At 44.8% G+C, this 22,644-nt stretch overlaps 1 protein-coding gene across 2 annotated transcripts in view; it reads left to right on the forward strand.

The window, feature by feature from the left end:
• Positions 1-343: 343 nt before the first annotated feature.
• The window catches only part of Ppp3ca (protein phosphatase 3 catalytic subunit alpha), a 271,584-nt gene continuing 249,283 nt past the window's right edge, over positions 344-22,644 (forward strand). For both annotated transcript variants that reach the window (XM_021197089.1, XM_021197090.1), the window contains exon 1: positions 344-1,179. In XM_021197089.1, coding sequence (XP_021052748.1) covers positions 1,122-1,179 — 58 coding nt within the window. In that variant the 5' untranslated portion in view covers positions 344-1,121. The remainder of the gene's footprint in view (positions 1,180-22,644) is intronic.

Genomic DNA, 22,644 nt, shown 5'->3' on the forward strand with positions numbered 1-22,644 from the left:
GCACACACTCGCAGCGGCCACGACCCACCCGGGAGTGTGTGCAGGACCTCGGGAGTGGGCGGGCGCGCGGGGCAGGCAGCAGTCCAGCTCCTCCCGGCCCCTACTCCCAGTCCAGCCTCCCTCCTCCCTGCCCACTCCAGTGACACTTGAGCGGTCACAGGGCGGTGGAGGCAGCAGGCCCGCGGGACTGACTGGCACCCCGAAGAAAACAGAGCAGGGGGCGGGGCGGTCACCCAGACCACCGCCTTAGCGATGAGGGACGCGCTCCGCCGCCAATGAGCTTGCGAGGTGCAACGTGGGGCGGGCCCTAAGGCGGACCCCGAGGAGGAGGTGGCCAGGGCGCTGGAGGCGGGGGCGGTGAGGAGGAAGGGGAGGAGGCGGAGGCGGGCGCGGTGGTGGCGGCGGCCGGCGCGGCGGCGGAGGCGAGGTTGTGCCCCGGACTGTGTCCACCGAGCTCAGCGGCTGTTGCCTGTGCGTGGAGAAGCAGCGGCGCTGCGAGGCAGAGGAGGATCGCGGACGAGCGCGGCGGCGGGACGTCTACGGCTGCCGCGGCCCCGGCGGCGCCCGGCGACAATCGGCGTGGGGAAGCAGCGGCGGCCGCAGCGGCAGCCGCCTCTCCACCACCGGGAAGCCGAGGCGCGGCTGGCGGCGCTGACATCCGCGGCCCTGCCTCTCCTCCCTCGCCCCCGGCCCTCCCCATGTGATCGGTCTTAATCCCGACCGTGTGCGCGCGTGGGGGCTCCATTGCGCGGCGCCCGGTGTCGGTGCCGGGGTGGGTGCTCGCGTGTGCTTCTCCTCCCCATCCCCCGCCCCGTCCCCAAGAATAAAAGAAGAACCGGGAGGCGTGCTCAGAAAATAAATAAATAACCAGCACACACGCGCAGCCCGGAGCGAGGCGGCGGGGCTGGCGGCGGCGGAGGAGGAGTGAAGGCGGCGGCGGCGGAGGAGGGACGCGCGGAGCCGGCAGTAACTTTCGAGCCAGCCCAGAGCCCAGAGCTCCAGCCGAGCGGTTTGCAGCGCGGCGGCGGCGGCGCTGAGTGTCTGGCCCGCCGGTGCGGTCGGGGTGTGCAGTCGGACGGGACGAGCAGCGCGTCGCTGTCCCCCCCTCCCGGTGGCTGGAGATGTCCGAGCCCAAGGCGATTGATCCCAAGTTGTCGACGACCGACAGGGTGGTGAAAGGTAAGCGCAGCGCCGCGTCGGCCCGGGGTGCACCGAGTGCCGCAGGCGACTGTCCTCCCCTCCCCCGCCCTGGTCGTCCCTCTCCGGCTAGCGCCGGGGACCTTCTAGGATCTCCTGCAAGAGGCGATCCCTTCCTTCGCCGCGCCCTGCCCCCACACCGCCCACCCGGCCCTAATCGGGGCATTTATTTTTATTTATGTATTTATTTGTTTGTTTTCGTGGACGGGGGGCAGCAGTTGGCAAATGGCTGAGTGGCTGGGAGGCGGTGGCGGGGGTGGCAGTGGCGGGGGGGGGCGCCCGGGGGGGGGTGACTGCTGGCAGGGTGTAGCTGCTGTGACAGAAATAGGAAGTGGGTGGCCGCTCGCGGGCTTGCATGGGATCGGGTTTATGGTTTGCTCTTTGTAGAGGGAGGGGAGGTGATTTATGGCTTTTAAAAAATTAATAGGGCATTTTAATGTGGCCATGGCTTGCCGCGGACTGGCTCGCCCCGGCACATTGCTCCAGGCGCTCCATTGCAGCAGTTCCCTGGGCGCCCCCTCCCCCTCCGCGGGAAGGGCCTGCACAGGACTCGCGAGAGAGCGGGAGAGCGTGGGGGGAGCCCAGCTCCGGCTGCCGCGCGCCGCGGGGGCGGGGGGACCGGGGCCGTGTGGGGGCAGCGCCAGGCGGGGGACGACCGGAGCCCCCGCTGCCGCCCCGGGATTTCCCCGTAGGCCTGGAGCGACGCGAGCGGTGGCGATCCTCTGTCGACCTCCCTTGCCACCCACGGCTGACTGCTGCCGACCTGTCATTGCTCTTAAAGGGTTCCCCGCTGGTGCACACCTTTAGGGTGGGAAGCTCACTGTGCTCCCTTCCCCCCAAGCTCCTATCACCCCCTTGGTAACGGGCTATTTGGTTGTCTTTATTGCCAGGGGTGTTATGCATGTGTACAACTGGCAGGGATGGCTCTGGGTTGCTGGCTAGGAGAAGCCGGGGGATGCGTGGGGTGAAGAAGGGGACAACGTGGTTACCCTTTCTATCCTTTGGGGGGATCCCCACCATCCTCACTGTATTCCAATGTGGAATGCGGGAGGGACTGCAGATTCGAAAGGATTAAGTAGTGACACTTATTCTTGGGGTCAGGGTTCTGAGCAAAGCTGAGATAGGCACTAGCCTGTGCAGAGCGGGCCTCTGAAACTGGAAGGAGTGATGGGGGCGGCGTGTGTGTGTGTGTGTGTGTGTGTGTGTGTGTGTGTGCGATCAGAAACCGTATCTTATGCAGCAGAGCATTTAGCTAGAGTGCAAAGCAATCAAGTCATTTGCTCCAGGAACACTTAGGTGAAAGAAACCCAGCGCCCTCCCTAAGACATGATCCATGTTCTTTGGAGCTTAGAAAGGATACTCGCTCTTCCCTTTGCTCAGATTTTAAAGTTTTGAGTTGTGTTGTGTTGTGCTGTGCTGTGCTGTGTGTGCGTGCACGCTCCTGCCTGTGTGTTATGTTTTCTTTTGTGAGAGAATAAAATATTTTCTCTCCTTTTGGTTATATTGGAATCATTCCTACTTCAAAGTAGGATTCATAGAGCCATCAAAATAAAGATGGAATAGGAATAGCTCTGTAAAAAAATGGTAATAGAGTCTCAGATGCACAACAGTCTTGTGCAATGATCAGCAAGTATCTCCTTAATGTGTGACATTTAGGCATAGCTCCAACGCAAAGATACTTTGTTTTCTAAACAAAGTAATAGTTTACAAAGACTATATACTATGTGTTGGTAGAAAAAAATGTCCTGTCACACTCCCTGTTTTAGATGTCAAATGTGGATTTCTAAAGTGTGGATTTCTAAAATGTGGATTAAGATTGTTATTGTCATCAAGTAAACTATGCAAAACTAATTGCTTGATATGTTTACCAGTTAATAAGCAGAGCCAGCATCCAACCATCCCATAGTTCTTTGGCCTCATGTTTCAGTGTCGGGTTTTATAAATGACTTCCTCCAGTAGTACATAGGCACACCCAGAACTCCAAAATTCTGATTTATGTATTTTTTTCACAAGTGATATATAAGTGTGGAATGTAGATTCAAAATGGGAAACAGTACTCTAATCCCACACTTGTTTGGATAAGGATTCTACTGGAAGATTTTGTTTACAGAAAAAAAAATTATTGATGACTCCTGAGTTTCAGATGGGCATGCTGCCCTGACTTGGCTTCTCTTGGGCTCTACCCCCCCACCCCCGACACACACATTTTATGTCATTGGTTTAAAAGTCCTGACACAAGCTTCCAGACAACATTTTGTCATGCATAAGATTTTCAGGATTAGTATTTTGAGATGATCATCTATTTTGATCCCTTTGAATCTTATATCCCTATTTAACAAGTGGAAAGCAACACATATGCTGAACGGAAAAAATAATTAAAGAATTATTTTTTATTTTAAGATGCACATAGTATGCAGTACACGAAGACCTTATTTTAGTCCCTGTTTTCTGAAACCTTTATGTCAATTGTCATTCTTTAAGTCATTTCTCGACACAGGAAAGGGCTTATCTTTGAGGAGCGATCTCTGCTCTTGAGGTCTTGACTCCTCTTATAAAGTGTATCTGTAGCTGTGTTTGATACATACAGGAATAGTCAGATCAGCCCTTTGGCATGCCTTGGCTTTTTCCTACATCTGTCTTTATGGCTGTGATTTGGCTTTTGCCGGATGACAAATTGCTCTTTACAGGTGACTCTGTGCTTGTGGTTTTGTTTATAGTCATTTGAGGACAGCGTTCTACAGCTCTCTTAGAAAGGTGGGTTGAGTTGTAGCTTCAACTAAGGCAGTGTGGAGGCTTGTTGAGACTGCTATATCATGTACAGAGTCTTTGAACTTCTAGAAGGAAAGAGGAATGGTGGCCAAAGAGACGAACTTAAGATTATTTCCAGAAACATTACCTCAACTAGAAAATCATCTGTTGGTTTGTTTGACTGTTCTTAAGTTTAAAAACAAATTTAAAAATTGTTAGACTTCAGAGAAAACATTTTGGCCTTTTGTTTGTTGGGAACCAGTATGATCCATTTATTTATTTATCATTTATTGGAGCATGCGAACTATATTTGTTTTTTGCGAGAAAGACTGTATATATGTCGAGGGCTTACTCCAAACTCAAGATCCTCCTGCCTCTGTCTCCAGAGGTGGATTTCAGGAGTGCTAAACCATGTCTGGCTCACATTATGTTTTAGTGCTACGTGGAGACTACTGTAATTAGTAGAAGATTGAGGTTCATAGGGTAACTAGCGTTCTTCCCCACCCCCAGCATACCCTATGGCCTGGTTCCCTCTGCAGTATACCCAAGAAGTCTACTGAGATTTTTGTATCTGGTCACTTTTCTCTGTCCTTGCTGGAAGCTTCCATTTTGGCTATAAAGTTTTGCCTTTGGACAGAAGTATTTGGAGTAGATTAGACTGTGGTGTCGAGCTTGTGACCCTGTTCTGGCTCTGGATAATTCTTTTCTCATCTTCAAATCTTTTACAATGGGCCTTTTACCTTATCCCACACTGATTATAATAATAGACTTTTCAGAGTCTGGCAGGCTGTCAGAGGATAGATTCCTGGGAAGAGTCCTGTAGACTGTGCTCTGTTCTCCTCTGGAGATGTTTGCGTTTGGTTTGGGGACGGTAGCTGCTGTTGTACACGCTGTCACCTTTGATCTCTTCATGTCATCAGGCCCAGGTAGAGAGATTCTGGGAAGATGTCTAAGATCATAACAAGCAAGAATGCAGGAGTCAACAGACTGTTACTAAGTAATCGATGATGTAAGCCCTCAGTATTTATAGCTGAGAAATACTGGTGTGACTATTCAGAAAGAAAATAAGAATTTGGCACATCACTAATGACTGTTGTATTTGCAGAAGAAAACAAAGCGACGGACGGGCTATCAAGAAGAGCTCTTTTCAAATTTATTTTATGTGCATTATACTGAATTAATTAACTAATTAATAAGTTTGTTAAGAGTCAATTTGTTTTTATTTGTCTGGTCTTCCTTTGGAAAATAGTGTAATTGATTTAAGTTCATCAACATTAAACATTAGTATTTGGTGGGTAGAGTTTACCTTAGCACTGACTGTTAAGAAAGGCATTTGCTAGTATAGCTAATATGACAAGTGACATACTTCTGACATGGATGATATACTTGAGTAGATAGCATACAAATTCATGCTGCTAACTATAAAATGGGTTGATGTATTCAGTAATATTCAGTGTTTTCAAATGGTTTGTAAGAAAAGGAGATTTAGGGAAATTCCAGTGCTTCTAAATGCTATCAACCTCTAGAAGAACTAAATACAATGTTGTTGTTGTTGTTTTAATGCACAGAAATGAACCTTTGCTTTAAATAGACACTATATTTAAAGATGGTCAGTAAGAGGTAACAATCTCGGGGCCTTAGAATCTAGTTAATGTTATCTATGCTGAAATTGGCGTTAGGTAAAAAATGTGCCATTTTGAATCAGTTTATTCTTCCTGACCTGTTTAAAAGATAATTATAGGGACATGAAAGTATGACTTCCCGCTCTGCAGTCAGCTTTGACAGCTGTCATCTTAGGGTTTCCCTTATTTTTCTGTGCCACTGTGTAAAGTTGAAACTAATGATAAGGTCAAATAACGAGTCCATTTGGAGTGCTGCCGATGGCAAATAGCATTGTTGCAGTTACAGACTTGAGAGAGTCTAGATCGCTGTGGTGAAGGCTTTGTAAGAAAATGCTGGAACTTTAGGAATTATGAAGGTAGGCAAAGAATGACTCAGCAGCAAATTTTATGATCATTAAAGTAATTGTGTTCAATTTTCAGCAACTTACCGGAGTAGCAATCACTTAATATTTAAGAGGGTTATGCCCAGATCTTGAAATCTTCTGTAATTGAAGGCTGTGTATTTTTCTTTTCTTACAAACCATTTGAAAACATTGAATTTGTGTTATCTTTACTTGTAAGAAATCCTGAAAGTAAATATTACCGAATACATCAACCCATTTTATAGTTAGCAGTATGAATTCGTATGCTATCTACTCACGTATATATCATCCATGTCAGAAGTATGTCACTTGTCATATTAGCTATACTAGCAAATGCCTTTCTTAACTGGTAATATTCAAAGCCACAATGCAGTGGCTTGCAGTGGTGATTCTGTGTAACTAAAAAAGTGGAGGCAGAGCAGGCACAGGTGAGAGGAGAATGCAGCTAAGGGAATGGGTTCTCTTCTGTGAGGAAGCAGAGGCTATTCTTGCTTGAAAGTAGACACTTTCTTTTCAGCTTAGGATCTTAATGTTAATTTCTAGAGGAATTTCAGGGAAAGTTTCACCAAAACGATCACTTTTTTTTTTTTCTTCAGGCTGTAGCTACCCAGGGAAAGGGATATGGGCCCTGAAAGGAGACTTTGGCTTGTAAGCTAAGCCTTTAGTACTTGTCATTTACTAGTCCTGCATTGTCATTTCATTATGCAGGTACTTCCGCCACATATATGAAATTATCAGTTGAGTTTCATGTTCATAAAGCATGCACTTGTAGTGTAGAGCATATCTTCCTCCCAGTTTACAGACTCTGAAAGTATCACAATCTGATGTACTACCAGCTTGGGGACCCACTTTTACTTCTAGAGTCTGAAATCCATTTTCAGTGTGTACTAATGTGGCAGGAGTGAGTCTTGTCTAAGCAAGTAAATAAATGAAAAAAGTGCTCCATTTTTAAAGTTAAAGTAGATATTCCCAGTTGTACCCTTACCCTCAGATGTGACGATCGGTGGTGTTTGCTAATAGCTACCCTGGGAATGCAAGGGGACCGTGGTTGGTGTGTAGGATACAACATGACAGGACTTTGTGTTTTTCCACTCCGTGCTATGGTCTCCTAGTAAAAGACACTGCAGCTTGATTTTTCAGACATTGATTCTGGTTTTCTGTGAACTTAAGTGTCTTCCAACTGGAAGTGCTCAATTTGTCTGCAGAAGAGCAAGACACACAAGCTCTCAGAAGTTTCTAGATGCTGCCTCTCGATTGTGACACACCACCTCTCACTGGTCATCAGTTTCAGACAGTGACCAACAGTTATGAAACCAGAAGAATTATTGTTGGCATTTGGAGAGAAAGGTGTGTGGGGTGCCTGTGTTGTGTGTGTGTGTGTGCCTGTGTGGTGGAAATTAAGAAAAATAATTGCTGGAAGCCATCTATAGTCTTAAGACACAGAGAGAGTCTCCTTCCACAGCAATTGTGATTCTTCAACTTTTCCTCCTTGAGAGGAATTATTAGTTTTTATTCAAAAGGTGCATTTATTTCTATGGAATAACAGAATGTCCTGGAAATCACAGCCCACCCACCGGATCCACCTGTATCCTAGGTTTTGCGTGTACTCAGGAGTGCATAACATTTGTCAATATTTGTATTCAGAGTTTTGTTTTGAAAGCTTGGTCAATCCGACCTGTGGTGTTTACCAGGATGCATGGCCTGTTATGTACCCAGTAAATACTCCTTGAATGATCTGACCCACTGTGGGGTTTTCATGTGTTGTCTTAAACTATAAACACAGACAAATTCTGTTTGTTTTGACTTTTCTTTTCCTTTCAAGTTCTGATTCCTTGTGAATGGTTGTATTTGATGACTGGAAAATTCCTTCTTCAGCCCACTCAGGAGCTGGAGGATGAGAAGGCAGAAAGAAGGTGACATAGCAGTGCTGAGGGTGGCTTTCTTGTTTGGTCATTTTAATTGCCCATGTCTGAGGAATGTAAAAATTAATTTTTTTTTTTAAATCTGAGATTATTAGCTTGAACTTGAACACTTTATTTTGTAATAAAATACTGATTTTTATCAATCAGTTAAAGCAATCAGTTTTTGACATGTTTGGGAAGATAAATTATTCATCTAATCCTGGGATTATTGGATGGTTTTTATGGTAATTATTTCCCAGACTTTGATTTTATAAGAAAATGATCTGATATATTTTGAAAGAAAACAAAAACAAAACGCAAAACTCAAATCCTCCTTTGTATGCATCTTGATTTATTATTTTCTGGGGTGTGTGTGTGGGGGGGTGTTTTAACTTAGAAGTACCATTCTTGCCATTGTAGCCTCTTGTCATCTTCTGGCCCTGAAATGCCACTGGACAGCATCCAGCTGGAAGACGAACAGGCCATGAGAAGTTAAAAAACCATGGCACCCACTCTGCTGAGTCCTTGTCTCTGCTGAGTGGGCTTCGAGCCATCTGTTGACATTTGTTTTTAAGTATCTTGTAAGCAATTCCATCCTATCAGATTAAATTAAAAGTGTAATATACAGTCTTTTAAAATGACAGAACTGGAGTCAGCGTTGTGCTGCTCTTTGTTTGCTTTTGACAGAGAAATGCAGCCCCCCCCCCCTTTTAAGGATGAAGTCTAGGCTTGTTAGTTTGTTACACATAGCTAATGTTACTTTTCCTGGGTGGGCCTCATTCTTGGGATAGGACTAGTTCTTTTGGTCACTCAGTTCCTGCCTGCCCTTGGGTTTTCAGTTTCTGCTCTCTTGCACTTCTCTTGACACCTTCAGCTGAAGTCTAGGGAATCCTGCACTGATCACCTTTCTGGGAGCAGGGGGTGCCGATGGTTTGGGTTTTTTTGGTCTGCCTCTCCTCCTCTGGAAATAAAAAGCCCTAGCTCAGTGGTTCTTAACCTGTGTGTTGTGACCCCTTTGGGAGTGTGAATGAACTTTTCACAGGGGTTGCCTGAGACCATTGGAAAAATACAGATATTTACATTACTATTCATAACAACAGCAAAATTACAGTTATGAAGTAGCAGTGAGAATAATTTTATGGTTTGGGGGGGGGTCACCACACCATGAAGAACTGTATTAAAGGGTTACAGCATTGGGAAGGTTGAGAAACCCTGACCTAGAGAGAGGAGGACTCTGTTCCATTTGTCTTTATATATTCAGCTCTAGAAGAGAGCCTGATACACAATACTACTGTGATCCATAACTGTTATGTTATGAATTAATAGAAAACCTGAGATTCATTTCAAGTTCTTAAGTTATGGAGTTCTATTTTGAAGTTTTGTCCAAATTAAGTCGAGATTAGCTTACAGACAGCTGATAATGTCTTGATTTTTGAGCCACAGTTCTGCAGAAGTGTGTTTTACTGGGGATTGTGCAGTGTCCTTGTTCCCTGAGCATCTATGGTTACTTTCCCAGTGACCAGTACGCAGAAATATCACTGACAGGGCTGTGGGTGTTGTTTTTAAGTGGACCTCTGTCAGTTACAGGATGCACAAAAGGCTGTGTGCATTGTTCAGTGACAGAGCACTTGCCTAGCATGTACAGGGCTCTGGGCTGCATGCCTGGCACCGGGGGGGTTGGGAAACGTGTGCAGATTAATTTTCCTCAGTGATTGCAGGGAGGTGGTGATTTCTTTTCCAGTTAGGGCGAGTAAGTTGCAGAAAGGCCACGTGACAAGCAGTTGTGAAGCCTTGACCAGGCATCAATTTACAAATGCAGATTTGTGACTGTGACTTTATGAATCAAGACATATATGTGTAAGACGTCACATGTTTGTATAGGAAGTGGCCAAGTGCAAATACAGCAATAATAGAATTTTGGGGCCAGTTTCTGAATGATAGAGGCTGTACACAATCCTCCCATACCTACCTCCTTAGTGTTAGAACAACTGAGCCCTTGAATTCACACCACCTGGAAGGCCTAGGAAATGAGACATCTTCTCTGAGTCCATTTCTCAGATGAGCTTGAAACTCCAGCCAGTCCACTCTGGATTGTATGCCTCCTTCAAGGATGCCCCCTACCTTGGGGTCTGTCCAGGCTCCACTTGCTTTTTGTGCTAAAACAGGGACTCACTTACCTCAGTGTCAATGCTGTCTCCACTCCACAGAAAAACTTTCATTTCTAGGCATTTAAGATAAAGGGAAGTAACTGTAGCCTGTGTAAAAATCCTGTTACTAAGTTATGACTTTCTGTAGTCACCAACAGGAAAGGAATCTTTCAGTTGTATCCACTTCTGGTCAGCATCCTTTTTGGTTGGCTGTGTTCTACAGCGCCCTTCCAGACATGGAGGGTACCACTCCGGAGTGTGTTGGGAGCACCACGAGGCCAAAGGATTTTTAATTATGACAGGATCTGAGAGATTTCAAATTCTGCTTGAGAAAAAGCTGAGTTGTGCTTTAACCAAAGTCTGCAGTCTTAGGCTACTGAGTGTGTGAGATCTGAGTGTGAACTCACACACTCAGATGACCCAGTGTTTGGAAGCATCAGAAATTTAGGCCACAAATGGGGGGGGGAGGGGAGACTAGGGACATTTAACACTAGAATAGATTATTTTGTCACCTTAGTATAAACAGTTAGGACTTGTTTTGAGTATAAATGTGAACATGTATACTAAAGAATTTAGTTTGAATTATGAGATTTTTTTTTTTAATGCTGGTAGTAACCTTGGGAATCTAGCTCACTATCTGTTACAGAAACTCACCCCTACTTTATTATTATCATTATTATTATTATTATTATTATTATTATTATTATTATTATTATTATTATCTTTTAGTGTTACTCAAGTCTATGTCTGGCAATTTAGAGTCTTGTGGTTGGAATGTGCCACTGAATTTTAGCTAAAGCAACTGCTAACGTGGAGCCCCTGTCAGGCCTTCCTGAAGGATGGGAACATTGCCCTCTCAAGTGAGAGGGGTCTCCCCGCTTCCTCAGGCCTCTTACTCACCCTGTCATCCCGGGTAGCTCTGCATACAAGAACTGCTTTCTCCAGCCTGCAGTCAGATTTCTCTGAAAATGAATTCGTTGTGTTCCAAAGACTGTGCTTTGTCCGTTTTCTCTGAGAGAACACATTCCATGGTACATACAGCACCCTTGTTCCCAAGCCTTCCAGCTCGGCAGGCACACAGGGTGCTTTCTAGGTCCTTCTGAGTATTTTCAGCAGACCTTTAAATCCAAGTCAGGTTAGTGGAGTCCTTGAAGTTGGAGGTTTGAGCAAACATTGATCATGGTCCATTAGCCCTTTGAGTTGGGTTCCTCCAGTTTGGTTTGTGGCTTTCCTGTGCCTGCACGCTGACCTGTAAGCTGCCTGAGGCTCAGAATCTTCCCACAGATAGGCTCTGTCCACCATGCCGTGTCCTCTGACTGGATATGGATTGCCCCATCGTGATACTCTAAGCTTTGAAATTCCCTTTATCTTCTCCCAGTCCCTTGCGGCTTTAGGGTGTCTGATACCTAATCCCAGTAAGTAGGGACATCCCAGAACCTAGAAAGTATTTGTATCTCACCAGTGACTTTCTGTAGCCTTTCATTCATAATGTGAGCAAGTACAAAAGATGGTTGGATAGCCGAGCACCTTGGAAGTATGAGCGGGGTGGCTCAAAGCAGATCACTTGGTCAATTTCCCAGGGCACCATAGTGGCAGATTAGCTTCCCACTCAATCAGAGCCACTGTGCCTAACTCAAGGGCCATGGATAAACAGCTTCAAAGTCCATTCAATTTCATTACCTCAAAGGATTAAATGTGATTTGATAAAACGTTTCGCTGAGATTTGAAGCCGGCCATGGGCGCGCAGCTGTGGTATCAGAGCATATTGCTGTGTTAACTCTGCTTCGAAGTATTAATTACTGATAACAATGGACAAACATTTGTGAGTGTTTCACAAGTGGATTCAAGTTCCCCCATGAGAGGGTGCTCTCACCCCTGTCCTGACCGGAAGAGATGGAGCCAGAGCTGCAGAGTATAAGTGGTGGAGGGCAAGGTACGTGGCCTGCAGCCTGCTTGGTCTGGTTTTAAATTGGAATGCATTCTAATAGTGTTCCTGGAAACTATGCTTGTGTTTCCCTGGATGTGTTGGATGATGGTAACTGATTAGACTCCGTGTTTTGTCATGCCAGTGCTCTGGACCAATGACTGTCAAGTCCGACGCATCAGAAAGGCAGGAAAGGCTTGGGCCCACACTGGGAGGATATACGTATGAGAGGCAGGTCTGTACACTGAATAGACATTGGGATATGCGGCGGGAAGCTCTGTGGAAATTTCAAAGTCCCTTTCTTCACAACATACCCAGCGGCTACTTTATATGGCTTTCTTTTGTAAAAATTGATTTATTTTTCACGTGCATGGGTGTGTTACCTGCATGTGTGTCTGTGTGAAGGTGTCAGATCCCCTGCAGCTAGAGTAACAGACAGTTATGAGCTGCCATGCAGGTGCTGGGAATAGAACCTGGGTCCTCTGGAAGGCTCTTAAGCAAGTGCTCTTCATTGTTGAGTCATCTCTCCAACTCTTACATGGACTTCTAGGATCAGTTACAGTTTAAGACAACATTGATATTTTGAAAGAAAAACCTTCAGACGTGATATGAAAACATAATTTAGTGAACTGACTAAATTTTCTGCACTTTGGCAGTTACTGATGCCCAGAAAGTAACCTTGCCTTAGGAACTCAGCCTTTAAATCCCACTCAGCTCTCTAGACTGCCTTTCCCCCATTCCCACTAAGATACATTCCCTGTGGCAGATAACCAGTCTGAACCTGTTGAGGATATAAAATGACTGTTGAGCACTTATCCAAATGTGTCTGAATCCATCCATTCTGTCTTCGTAGGCATTGGACATTTAATAACTACGAAAAGTAGCTTTACACTGTTCTGGGACCCACCTTAACCCCGTCCCAGTTTGAGACATTAATGTCCAGTGTAGAAAACAAACGTCAATTTTACATGACAAAGTAGCTGTAATTACTCTCCTAGCAGAAGGTGCCCTGCAGTGTGGGAGCCCTGGAGAGAGAGAGAGAGAGAGAGAGAGAGAGAGAGAGAGAGAGAGAGAGTCAGAGTCTCCAAAGGCTGTGCTTCTATTTTTAGCAAAACAAAGTAATGAATCTTAATTTTCTTGGCTGTTTTAAGTGACACTGAGTTTAGTTTAAATTTTGTGGACCTTAGAGTGGAGTGTGTGTGTGTGTGTGTGTGTGTGTGTGTGTGAGGGGGGGGGAGGGGGAAGGGAGGGGAAGAGGGAGAGGGAGAGGGAGCCAGCCCAGGGAGGCCAGAGGCTTCGGAATCTCTTAAGGAAGGAGCTGTGGGTGCTGAGAACGGAATCTGAGTCCTCTTAGCCGCTCACCATCTGTGTAGCCCTGTATTGTAGAGTACATATGGTTTTTAGGGGGTTGGGAATGGGTGATGGGAGTTTTATAACTGGAATTCCGCAGTTATTCTAACTGCGTTGTGATTAGTATATGATAAATCATAATTGTGAGCTACTGAAAACTAGACTGACTTTAAAAATCTAGTCGTCCAGCTATTTAAAAAAGAGAGAGAGAGCTTTTTCGTCAGGGGTGATAATGCACCCCCTTAATCCCAGTGCTTGGGAGGTAGAGGCCAGCAGATCTCTGTGAGCTTGAGCTTAGCCTGGTCTAGCTTGTCCTGTTCCAGGACAGCCAGAGCCAGACAAAGGGATAGACAGACAGACAGACAAACAAATAAAACTAAAAAGAACAAAACAAAAACAAAACCTCGATTCCTGTAAGATGACTAAGAGGCCACCTACCTTACCGTCCTTGGTTCACTTCTGGATCAGCCCTGCATCCTCTCTCTGTCACTGCAAGCCCATGGCAGGAACCCGCGTGTCCCCGTCGAATTCATTTCTCATCTTGAAAGAAGTGGTGGTGCTAAGTTTGCAAGTTTGAGACAAGGAGAGAAATTACATGCATCAACGCCAAGCCTGGTGCCTGTTCAGAAAGAGCCTTTGGAACGTGGCAGACACCATTGCTTTAGTAGACAGCTCCTTGGAGAGCCAGGTTTTCTACTTCTAGAAGGGCTTTCTCTGCATTAGGCATGTGTTTCCTCATATCCTGCCCAGAACTCTCCTGGTGGTTCGGGGGACTCTGCCCTTACATAGGAGGAGTTGGTATTGGTCCGAAAAGGCTTTCCCGAGTCCAGACTCCGTTCCCTTTGAACAGATGGGCTGTGTGCTCCATGACTTTTCTCCTTCTCTGTTTTGTTTGCAGCTCCTCTTGACCAAGTCCTGCATGTTCGTGTTACTGTATCTCTGTGCTCAGCCCTCCAGGCTGTCCTGCTTCCTTCAAGTCATAGCCGATGACTGCTTGTAGACTGATGACTAGCACATCTATATTTACAACCTGTCCTTTCCCCCCTCTGGAGTGATTTCTCAAGTCCTAGGACGACAGTTGCTATGTATGGGTGTGGTGCAAATAAAGTGAGGGAACTGTTCGATGTTTCCTGGCCTGGCGACGTTGCTGCCATCCATCCGGCCAATCAAATCTGTCACTCAGTTCAGACCTTTAAAATGCTTCTACCCTGTTGCAGCAACGCTCTAACAACCGTCTCTGCCTTCAACCTGACTTCTGTACAATCATTTTCTCACACGATGTCTAGCGTGATTTCCTTTTTCAAAACTGAACAGATGGTACAGGCTCATGTGGCTCGGGGTAGCCTTGAACTGGACCTGTAACTGCGGATGGGCTTGAACTTTGGGTCTTCCTCCCTCCACTTCCCTAGTGCTTGGGGTTATGGGCTGGCTCTGCCATGCTCAGGTTATGGGAGACTGAGGACTGAAGCCAGGGTTTCCAGAGTGACAGACAAGCATGATACCAACCAAGCTAAGTCACTACTCTATCCGTTAGTTATTGATCTTAGCTTTACTTGCACTTGACCCTAATGAATACATGAAGTCTGGAACTATTTATTGTAAAGCACATGCTATTTTATGTTGAAATCTTGTCACTACTTCATTGGAATTTCAGTTCCTGGCTGCAGAGAGAACATTTTTTATTCAGGGATGTGTTGAGAATGTCTGAGTCCTATATGATAAAAGTTGTTTGAAACATCGTAATCTACTTTTAATTATAAATCAATCAATCAATCAATCAATCAATCAATCTGGCTCTGGGACTTGGATTCTGTCACTGAGTTGTAGCCACAGCCTGTTTTGTCTCACTGGGCTGCTCAGGCTGGCTTTGAACCTGCCACCCCCATACTTCATTTACCATCACAACCCTGAGCCACCAGTGCTGAGGTTGACATAAACTTAAATCCAAACCCGACTCCCATGGATAACTGGGGCACCCTAGCTTTTCTCTTTGGATCTCTGCAGGCCATGGCCACAGCTGTGCTGTGTGCCCTTCATATGCACAGTGTAGCACCAATGTTTGCAGCTGCTTTTCCTCTACCTTAGTGCAACTCTTTGGGGTTTATCTTACACACTCTACCTCCCAACTGGTTAGTGAGATGCCTAGAATATAATTCTGCCTTTTTTAAATCCAGTTGAAGGAGGTATTCATATATGTGTATATACATTGATGTCACAGAAATGGTGATACTGGCATTTTTTTTTCAGTGTCAGACTTTTAATTAATGTAGTCCAAGTTGAATTATATTATGTAATAACTTTGATTTACCTTCTTATCCTGTCTAAATGTAATTTTCATGTGGTAAATTTATAAGCCAGCTAGACCTTCTTTGCTGTAGACTTTGTAACTTCTATATAATTCTAAGCACAACATTTAACAACCCATATCCCTTTAGTTATTCATTTAATATTTCCTTATAATTAGTGTCTGAGTAGATTTATCTGAGTGTTCACCTAAACCAGGCTACCAAAATAATTTCCACAGGAAACACGTTGTCAGATTCCTATTGTAGGTTCTGCACATTGAGTATTGGAAGAGATGGGATTGGGTTAAAGAGAAACTTGTAGGTTCGGGTTTGAAGGGAGAGAGAGGGAGAGGGAGAGGGAGCGGGAGAGGGAAAGGGGGAGGGAGAGAGGGAGAGGGAAAGGGGGAGGGAGAGAGAGAGAGAAACAGATAATTAAAATAAGTGAAAAGAGAAAAAGGAGGTGCTTGGGTAGTCATTCCTCTGGTAGTTTATCGGACTGGTACCATTTTCTTTATGTATATTTAAGTATCTTTAGCTCTGCAAAGATTGGTTAAAAACATATGTAGGGAGACTGCTCAGTTGCTGAAGCACCTGCTGTGCAAACCTGAGAACCTGGACTCATCCAGGTAAAAGCTAGATGGAGCCAGCAGCCTGTATGTAACCCCCACATTGCACGGGTCGTCAGGGTTTGGTGAGACATCTTGTCTCAAAACATAAAGTGGAGAGTGAGCGAGGCAGATGAGTGAGCGCCACTCTGTGGTTTCCACATGCGTGTGTACAGGCGTGCTCCATACATGTGCACGCTCGCTCATTCCCTCACAAGGCCATGTACACATCCACATCCACATGTTATTGTGATCCCAGAGGTAAGGGAGATGGGTTTCCCAGGAACAGTGGGTGGAGAATGTTTCTCATTGGCCAGTATTATGCACTATGTATAACCTTTAAATATGACCTTTGCCTTGAGAGAGGAGACTTTTATCCTTTGTCGGCCCCCTTTGTCTCTTCACAGGCTCTAACTCAAAGTAAATCAGTGACCCATGAAGTGACTTTATACTTTCTGAACTTTGAGTTTTCAAGTCATTAATGCCATTTGAAGTTCGTCTTTCCAGAGGATGGGTTCATTTCTAAGTATCTCGGGTACCCACTGTAGTGAGTGGGTCCTCGAGAGAGTGTTTATGCAGCTACAACTCCAGCAAAGCAATCTTGACCTCAAACCCTGAGATTTTACCCCAGGGACACTAGTTTGAAGAGAAAATACATACCATTTCTTTATGTATGAAAACAAAACTTATAAGTGAGTTTGTTTTGAGACGGGGTCTCCATTGAAACAATGATGATCATGTATTTGTAGACATGCGTACATGAGTGCAGGTGTCTCTGGAGGCCTCTCCGGGGATTGGATTCCCTCAGAGCTAGATTTTCAAACAGTTGTGAGCCTCCCATTGTGGGTGCAAGGAACTTGAACTTGAATCTTAAGTAGAAGTAGGGCTCTAACTTAATTCTTCAGCGCTTAATTCTTGTAGCCCAGTTGGGCATCTATCTGGCTGTGTAGCTGTGAGTGACCTCAAACTTTTGATCCTCCTGCCTTTATTCCTTGGTGCTGGGATTGGGGTACAAGTCGGAACACCTGGTTTATCCAGCTCTGGGATAAATCCTAGGGCTTTTTGCTAAGGAAACACTCTCTACTGAGACACCTCTCCCCCTTTCCCCCAGAGCAAGGACTTGTTTTTTTTATAAAGTTCTGTTGCTGCTGAAATTATATATTTTTTTTAAGTGGGAGGGTCCAGTAAGATGAGGGTATCCTTATTTTTCTCCATTTCATAAATACCTGAAGTTCATGAACAATAGCACTGGAGTATAAATGAGGATTTCCTGACTTGAAACATTGAGGAGGTGCTTTCTTTGAGATACTTGGGAGGAGACATCTTTTTTTTTTTTTTATTGGATCTTGAGTTTTTCCTGTTGCTGAGAACTGAAGAATGAATCTAGTGCTGGCTACCGCATACTGCTGGCATTCACTGCAGGGGCTTCGCTCTCTTAGATTCGTTTCTGTATCTCTGTCACTAAAGCAAAGAAAGGAAGCCGCACATAGCCAAAGCGAAAGCCACTTCAAGGGGATGTCACATGAAACATTCTGAGGAGGGAGTCATGTGGTTTCATTGTAGCAGTTTTCGATGCAAATGTGAACTGTTTTGAGATCAGAAAACTTCATTTACTACTTTTGGGATTCTGTGACCCGCTGAGGACCAGCACAGCTGCACTTTTAAACTGCATATTTAACCCTTCTTGAAGACAAGGGGGAGGGCGACGGCCCTGCTGTCTGATGCTTCATCCAAAGCATGTAGTTGGAGAGATTTGATTCTTGAGCCCCCAACTGATACACGTTTCTAATTTAGTTGAAGCTGGTCTGAGCGTTGTTGGGAAATCCCATGGTTGAAGAGGTTGAAAGTCACAGGTATAAAGGAAGATGTTCACACTCTGTCAGTCCTCAGGTGTCTGCATTCAGTTAGCTCAGCTTCTTACTGGGCCTCTTATGCTTCCTGGCTTCATGATGAGTAACTCTGCATGTGGGAACATGTGCTCCCTGCTGGTATCCAAGTAGGGTCATGTGTTCTCTTCCTCATTTTGTTCCCTGTGGCATTTGCTTGGTGATCCTGGACTTCATTATGACTTAGCTTTTGGTTGTTTATAACAGTATTTGTTAACATATAGAACACAACCTTTGACTATCTTGAGTTCTTAAGTAGGAGTACAACTGGAGTGTTTTATTGACAATTCTGGTTTTGTTAACTAAGAGTTAATTGAAACATGAGATCTTCTCATGACTTGAAAAAAACACACTATACATTACAATTTTCCTGCCGAGGGTATTTTAGTACTAAAGTCAGGTTTTTCTTGAAAAAAGCCTTTCCATGTAAGAGTACCAATTATCCAGTGTTTATCATTGTATATACATAGATATTTTTACTATGTCATGAATATACGGTAAGTGTGAATCACCTAGGAATATCTCAAATAACCAGTGACTACACACTCCAGTGAATTTACTTATGAACAAGGTGAGAAAATATATGAGAGACATTTGGGTGCCTTTTCCAAAAATGTGAATTTAATTCCTAGTTTAAGAGTACATTTTAAAGTAGGAGACTAGAGGCAGGTGGGACTCTGTCAATTCAAGTCTAACCTGATCTATACAGTGAATTTCAGGACTGCCTAAGCTAAATACACAGTGAGGCCTTGTGTCAGAAGAAGGGCCAGGGGTTTTGGGACAAGGCTCAGTGGTAGAGCACTTGTCAAGTAAAGTGGGAGATTCACGTAAAGGGCAAGCCCTGCTCCAGAATCTGCTAGTAAATGCCTCGTGTGGGCACATTTCACTGATTTTGCTTCTGCTGACCCAACTTGATAGGGTAACATTTTTGTACCTCACAAGAAGTTTTTCTTATCGGAGAAAGCCCTGCCTGTGTCTCACTCAGTTACCATATTGGGTTAGAGTCCAGTCCCCTTGGACTGAGCAGAAGTACCACTTCTTATGTATGTCAGAGAGAGATGAAACCAGCATCGATGGGGGAGGGGCAGCCTAGGGGGGAGGAGGGGAGGGGGAGGGAAAGAGGGAGAGGGAGGGGGAGAGAAAGAGAGAGGAGCCTGGAGGGGGGAAGAGAGGGGGAAGGAGAGAGAACTGTGCTTGTGTCTGAAGCCAGGACCACATGCCTGTTAGACGGGCAGCCATTGGAGGTAAGTTGCTCACCGGGGCCTTGCCTTCACAATCCTCCCACGTTGGCCTTTTGAATACTGGGCTGCTGGTGTGCACTGTGCCCCAGTGTTATTTTTACTGACCTTTTCTCTTTTACTCTATGCTAAACAGTGTATTGTAGCACGGGGTAAAGTTTTGTCCTTTTCAGTGTTTCCCACTGTGAGGTGTGGTGAATGGTGGGGTGTATTTCCACAACAATGAAATTATCAATGCTAATGTATATATTTATTTATTTTAGTTTTTAGTTTTTTTTTTTTTAAAACAGGAGTACACTGTTGCTGTTTTCAGAGATATCAGAAGAGGGCATTGGATCCCATTACAGATGGTTGTGAGCCACCATGTGGTTGCTGGGAATTGAACTCAGGACCTCTGAGAGAGCAATTGGTGCTCTTACCCATGACCCATCTCTCCAGCTCCGCTAACGTACAGTTTTAAATGATTATGTGATTATGCTGCAGATGGTGATGGTGCCATCTGCTCTTACCTAAACTGCTGTCCTGTGAGTTCTAGAAGGTTCTTTGCTCTGTATCTAGCTGTCCTCGACTTCTCAGGGATTTTGCCCAGTGAAGAGGGGTGGGGGGGAGAGAAGGTGCCACTTGTAGACACAGTGTTGCTGGGGCTGTGTTGTCTTATACACCCGGCCCTTTCTGCCGTTACACAACTGACCGCAGCCGCCTCATGCATGTATTATCCCAGGGCATAGAACTCTGGGATTTCCTGAGAGCTCCTTGTTGCTATTTCCAGGAGTCTAGTTTTGAACCTTAGGAGATAGAATGGATGCAGGATTATGGCACTGACAACACTCAGTCTCAGGAGACACCCATGTCGCTTTCCATGTCCCTCTCCTTTGCTTTCATCACTGAGAATTAGACTCATTGGGCTAAAGTTTAGATGAAACTTGACTGCTTTGGTGTCAGCTGTTTTTCCCAAGAGTCAGTTCCTTCGTCCCTGAGGTAGCTTTGTGAGAAGCAAATCCCTGCTGACCTCTGAGTCAGATAAGTTAGGGTTTACTCATGGCTGCAGGGCCAAAGAGTAGTGAAACTGGGGTTCAAAGCTAGAACCGAACCCCACTTTGAAAGGATTAGGTCAGGTGGCCTCATGGCCTTATGAGGCAGACTAATTATGATTTTTCTATATTGCTTCTATTTCTTTGAAGAAGAATTTTAAAGCAGACCTGCACATCATATTCTCAAATGCACAGACTTTGGCTATGCGACCTATGTCGCAGAGCTGGAGAGTGTGTTCTGACATGCGCGGTCAATGGATGTCGCAGAGCTGGAGAGTGTGTTCTGACATGCATGGTCAATGGACAGAAGACATAGCTTTCTAGAAAAGTGGTTATATGTCTGTTGTCAGTCTTGGTAAGTCACTCGTGATTTGCTAATTGATTAGTAACGTTCAGATGAAATAATGAATAGAGAGCACTGATTCTGGGCTAGGAACCACCACTCAGGCTTAATGCGTATTGGTTCATTAATTTACAATAGGCATATATTCTAAAATCATGTCTTCGGGGGCCTAAATTGCTTCTAAAATTTTATCTGTTTTTACATAAAAATGAATTATTGTACACTGTCTTGAACTTTGAAATCTTTTCCACACCATTCCATTTGAGGGCCTTTAGAGACAGTCTCTCCGTTGAAGCCTTTTGAGGCTGGTTAGTTAAAGTGGCTGTAGAGTGGGTCTGCTAAGGAACTGGTTTTTCTCTCTGACTTCTCATATGGTTGAAGAGTGAGGAGTCTGTCCGGGGTTGATCCCACACATGTCCTCTCATCATTCCATCGCCTGGAAGATGAAGATTCCCTCATGGCAAGTTTCAAGGAGACATCGTTCAGATCATAGCAGTAACAATTTGCATGTGTTTTGGCATCAACTGCGGTGTCTTTTTTTTTTTTTTTTAATGGGCATGATTAGGCATGTTTTTGCTGGCGCAGAAAAATGTACTCTGTGAAGAAAGTGACGACTATTTACTTAACATTTAACCAGAAAGCCTAAGTATGTTCAGCGGAGCTCATTTGACAAGGTCTGAAGTATCAAAGGACAAATGAATGTAGACTGTTTTCAGTCTTAACAGGGGTTGAGGGAAAGCGCCAGCCTTCTGCAGGGGGTAGGACTCTACGTGGTCCTTGCAGTTGAGACATCCTCTGTTGCAACAGACACCTTCTGGCCAGCTCGATTTTTCCTCTTTCTTCACAGCATTGCTGTTGAAACACCTTTCTTTAGGTACTTGCTCTGCCATTTGTCTCTGCAGTTTCATCTCGTTCCTGTGTATATCAGCCCTTCTCGCGCTTGTGTCTGGAGCTCCCCTTGGTTCAGAGCTGCTTTCCTTTTGATACTCCCAGGTTAGAGGCCGGTCCACTGCTTTTTAGTAAGCTTAGAATGGATCCCTCATTTTGTGCCAGAAGGTAGCAATTGAGTCCTGCTTTGGGGACCTAAGATGAAAATTATAACTAAATGTGCATTGCCATATAGAAGTGATAGCTTATTCCCATCTGATGGGTGTTTTGGTCTATGGAAATACTTTGAGGCCTCGGGACAAGAATTGCTTTGCTTGTTTATTGATGCAACAGTACACTCTAAGGTAACACCCAGCACTGAATTGGTCTTGTGTTTGTTTCTTCAGATAAATGTATGTGGCTTCTGAACCATGTCTTTTAAAAGATTACCATCACTCCTACCAATAATAACAGCGTAACTCCTCAAGTTACTTGTATGGCCCCCTACTTTTGCTTTAGAATTAGAGATATCCTAAAAAAAAAAATAAGCATGTATGGACAAACCTATAGGTCAGTCTGTTATGCTGGACTCCAATTGTATCATCTATAAATTATGGGTTAGACTCATCGTTCTGGGCCACATAGATGGTTGGTGCATATAAAAGCATCCACCATGTCCATTGTATTGTGATGAATCATTTGACCAAAACCGATACAGTTCAGCAAAGCTTCCTTGTCACGTGAGTGAAGATGAACAGGCATGCGTACCAGTGCTCTTCCTCTTACTTGGGTGGCACTCTACCTGGCTGGGTTACAGCCAGCCAGGGTTTTTCTATGTTGGAATACAGAGACCCAGCAAAGAGTCAAGCTTAGTGTGTAAGCTGGGGTGGTCCATCTGAATATTCTATTCAGGACCTTTCATGGCTGTAACAATCTGCTTCAAAACACATTCCTTCTTCTTCTTTTTTTTTTAAATTATTTTATTAGATATTTTCTTCATTTACATTTCAAATGCTATCCCGAATGTCCCCTATACCCTCCCCCCACCTTGCTCCCCTGCCCACTTCTTAATCACACATTATTTCACCTGTACTGAACTAAATAAGCAGATGATTATGTTTCAGTTTGCTATAGTTTT

Source organism: Mus pahari, chromosome 4, assembly GCF_900095145.1.
Source record: "Mus pahari chromosome 4, PAHARI_EIJ_v1.1, whole genome shotgun sequence".
Classification (NCBI taxonomy): domain Eukaryota; kingdom Metazoa; phylum Chordata; class Mammalia; order Rodentia; family Muridae; genus Mus; species Mus pahari.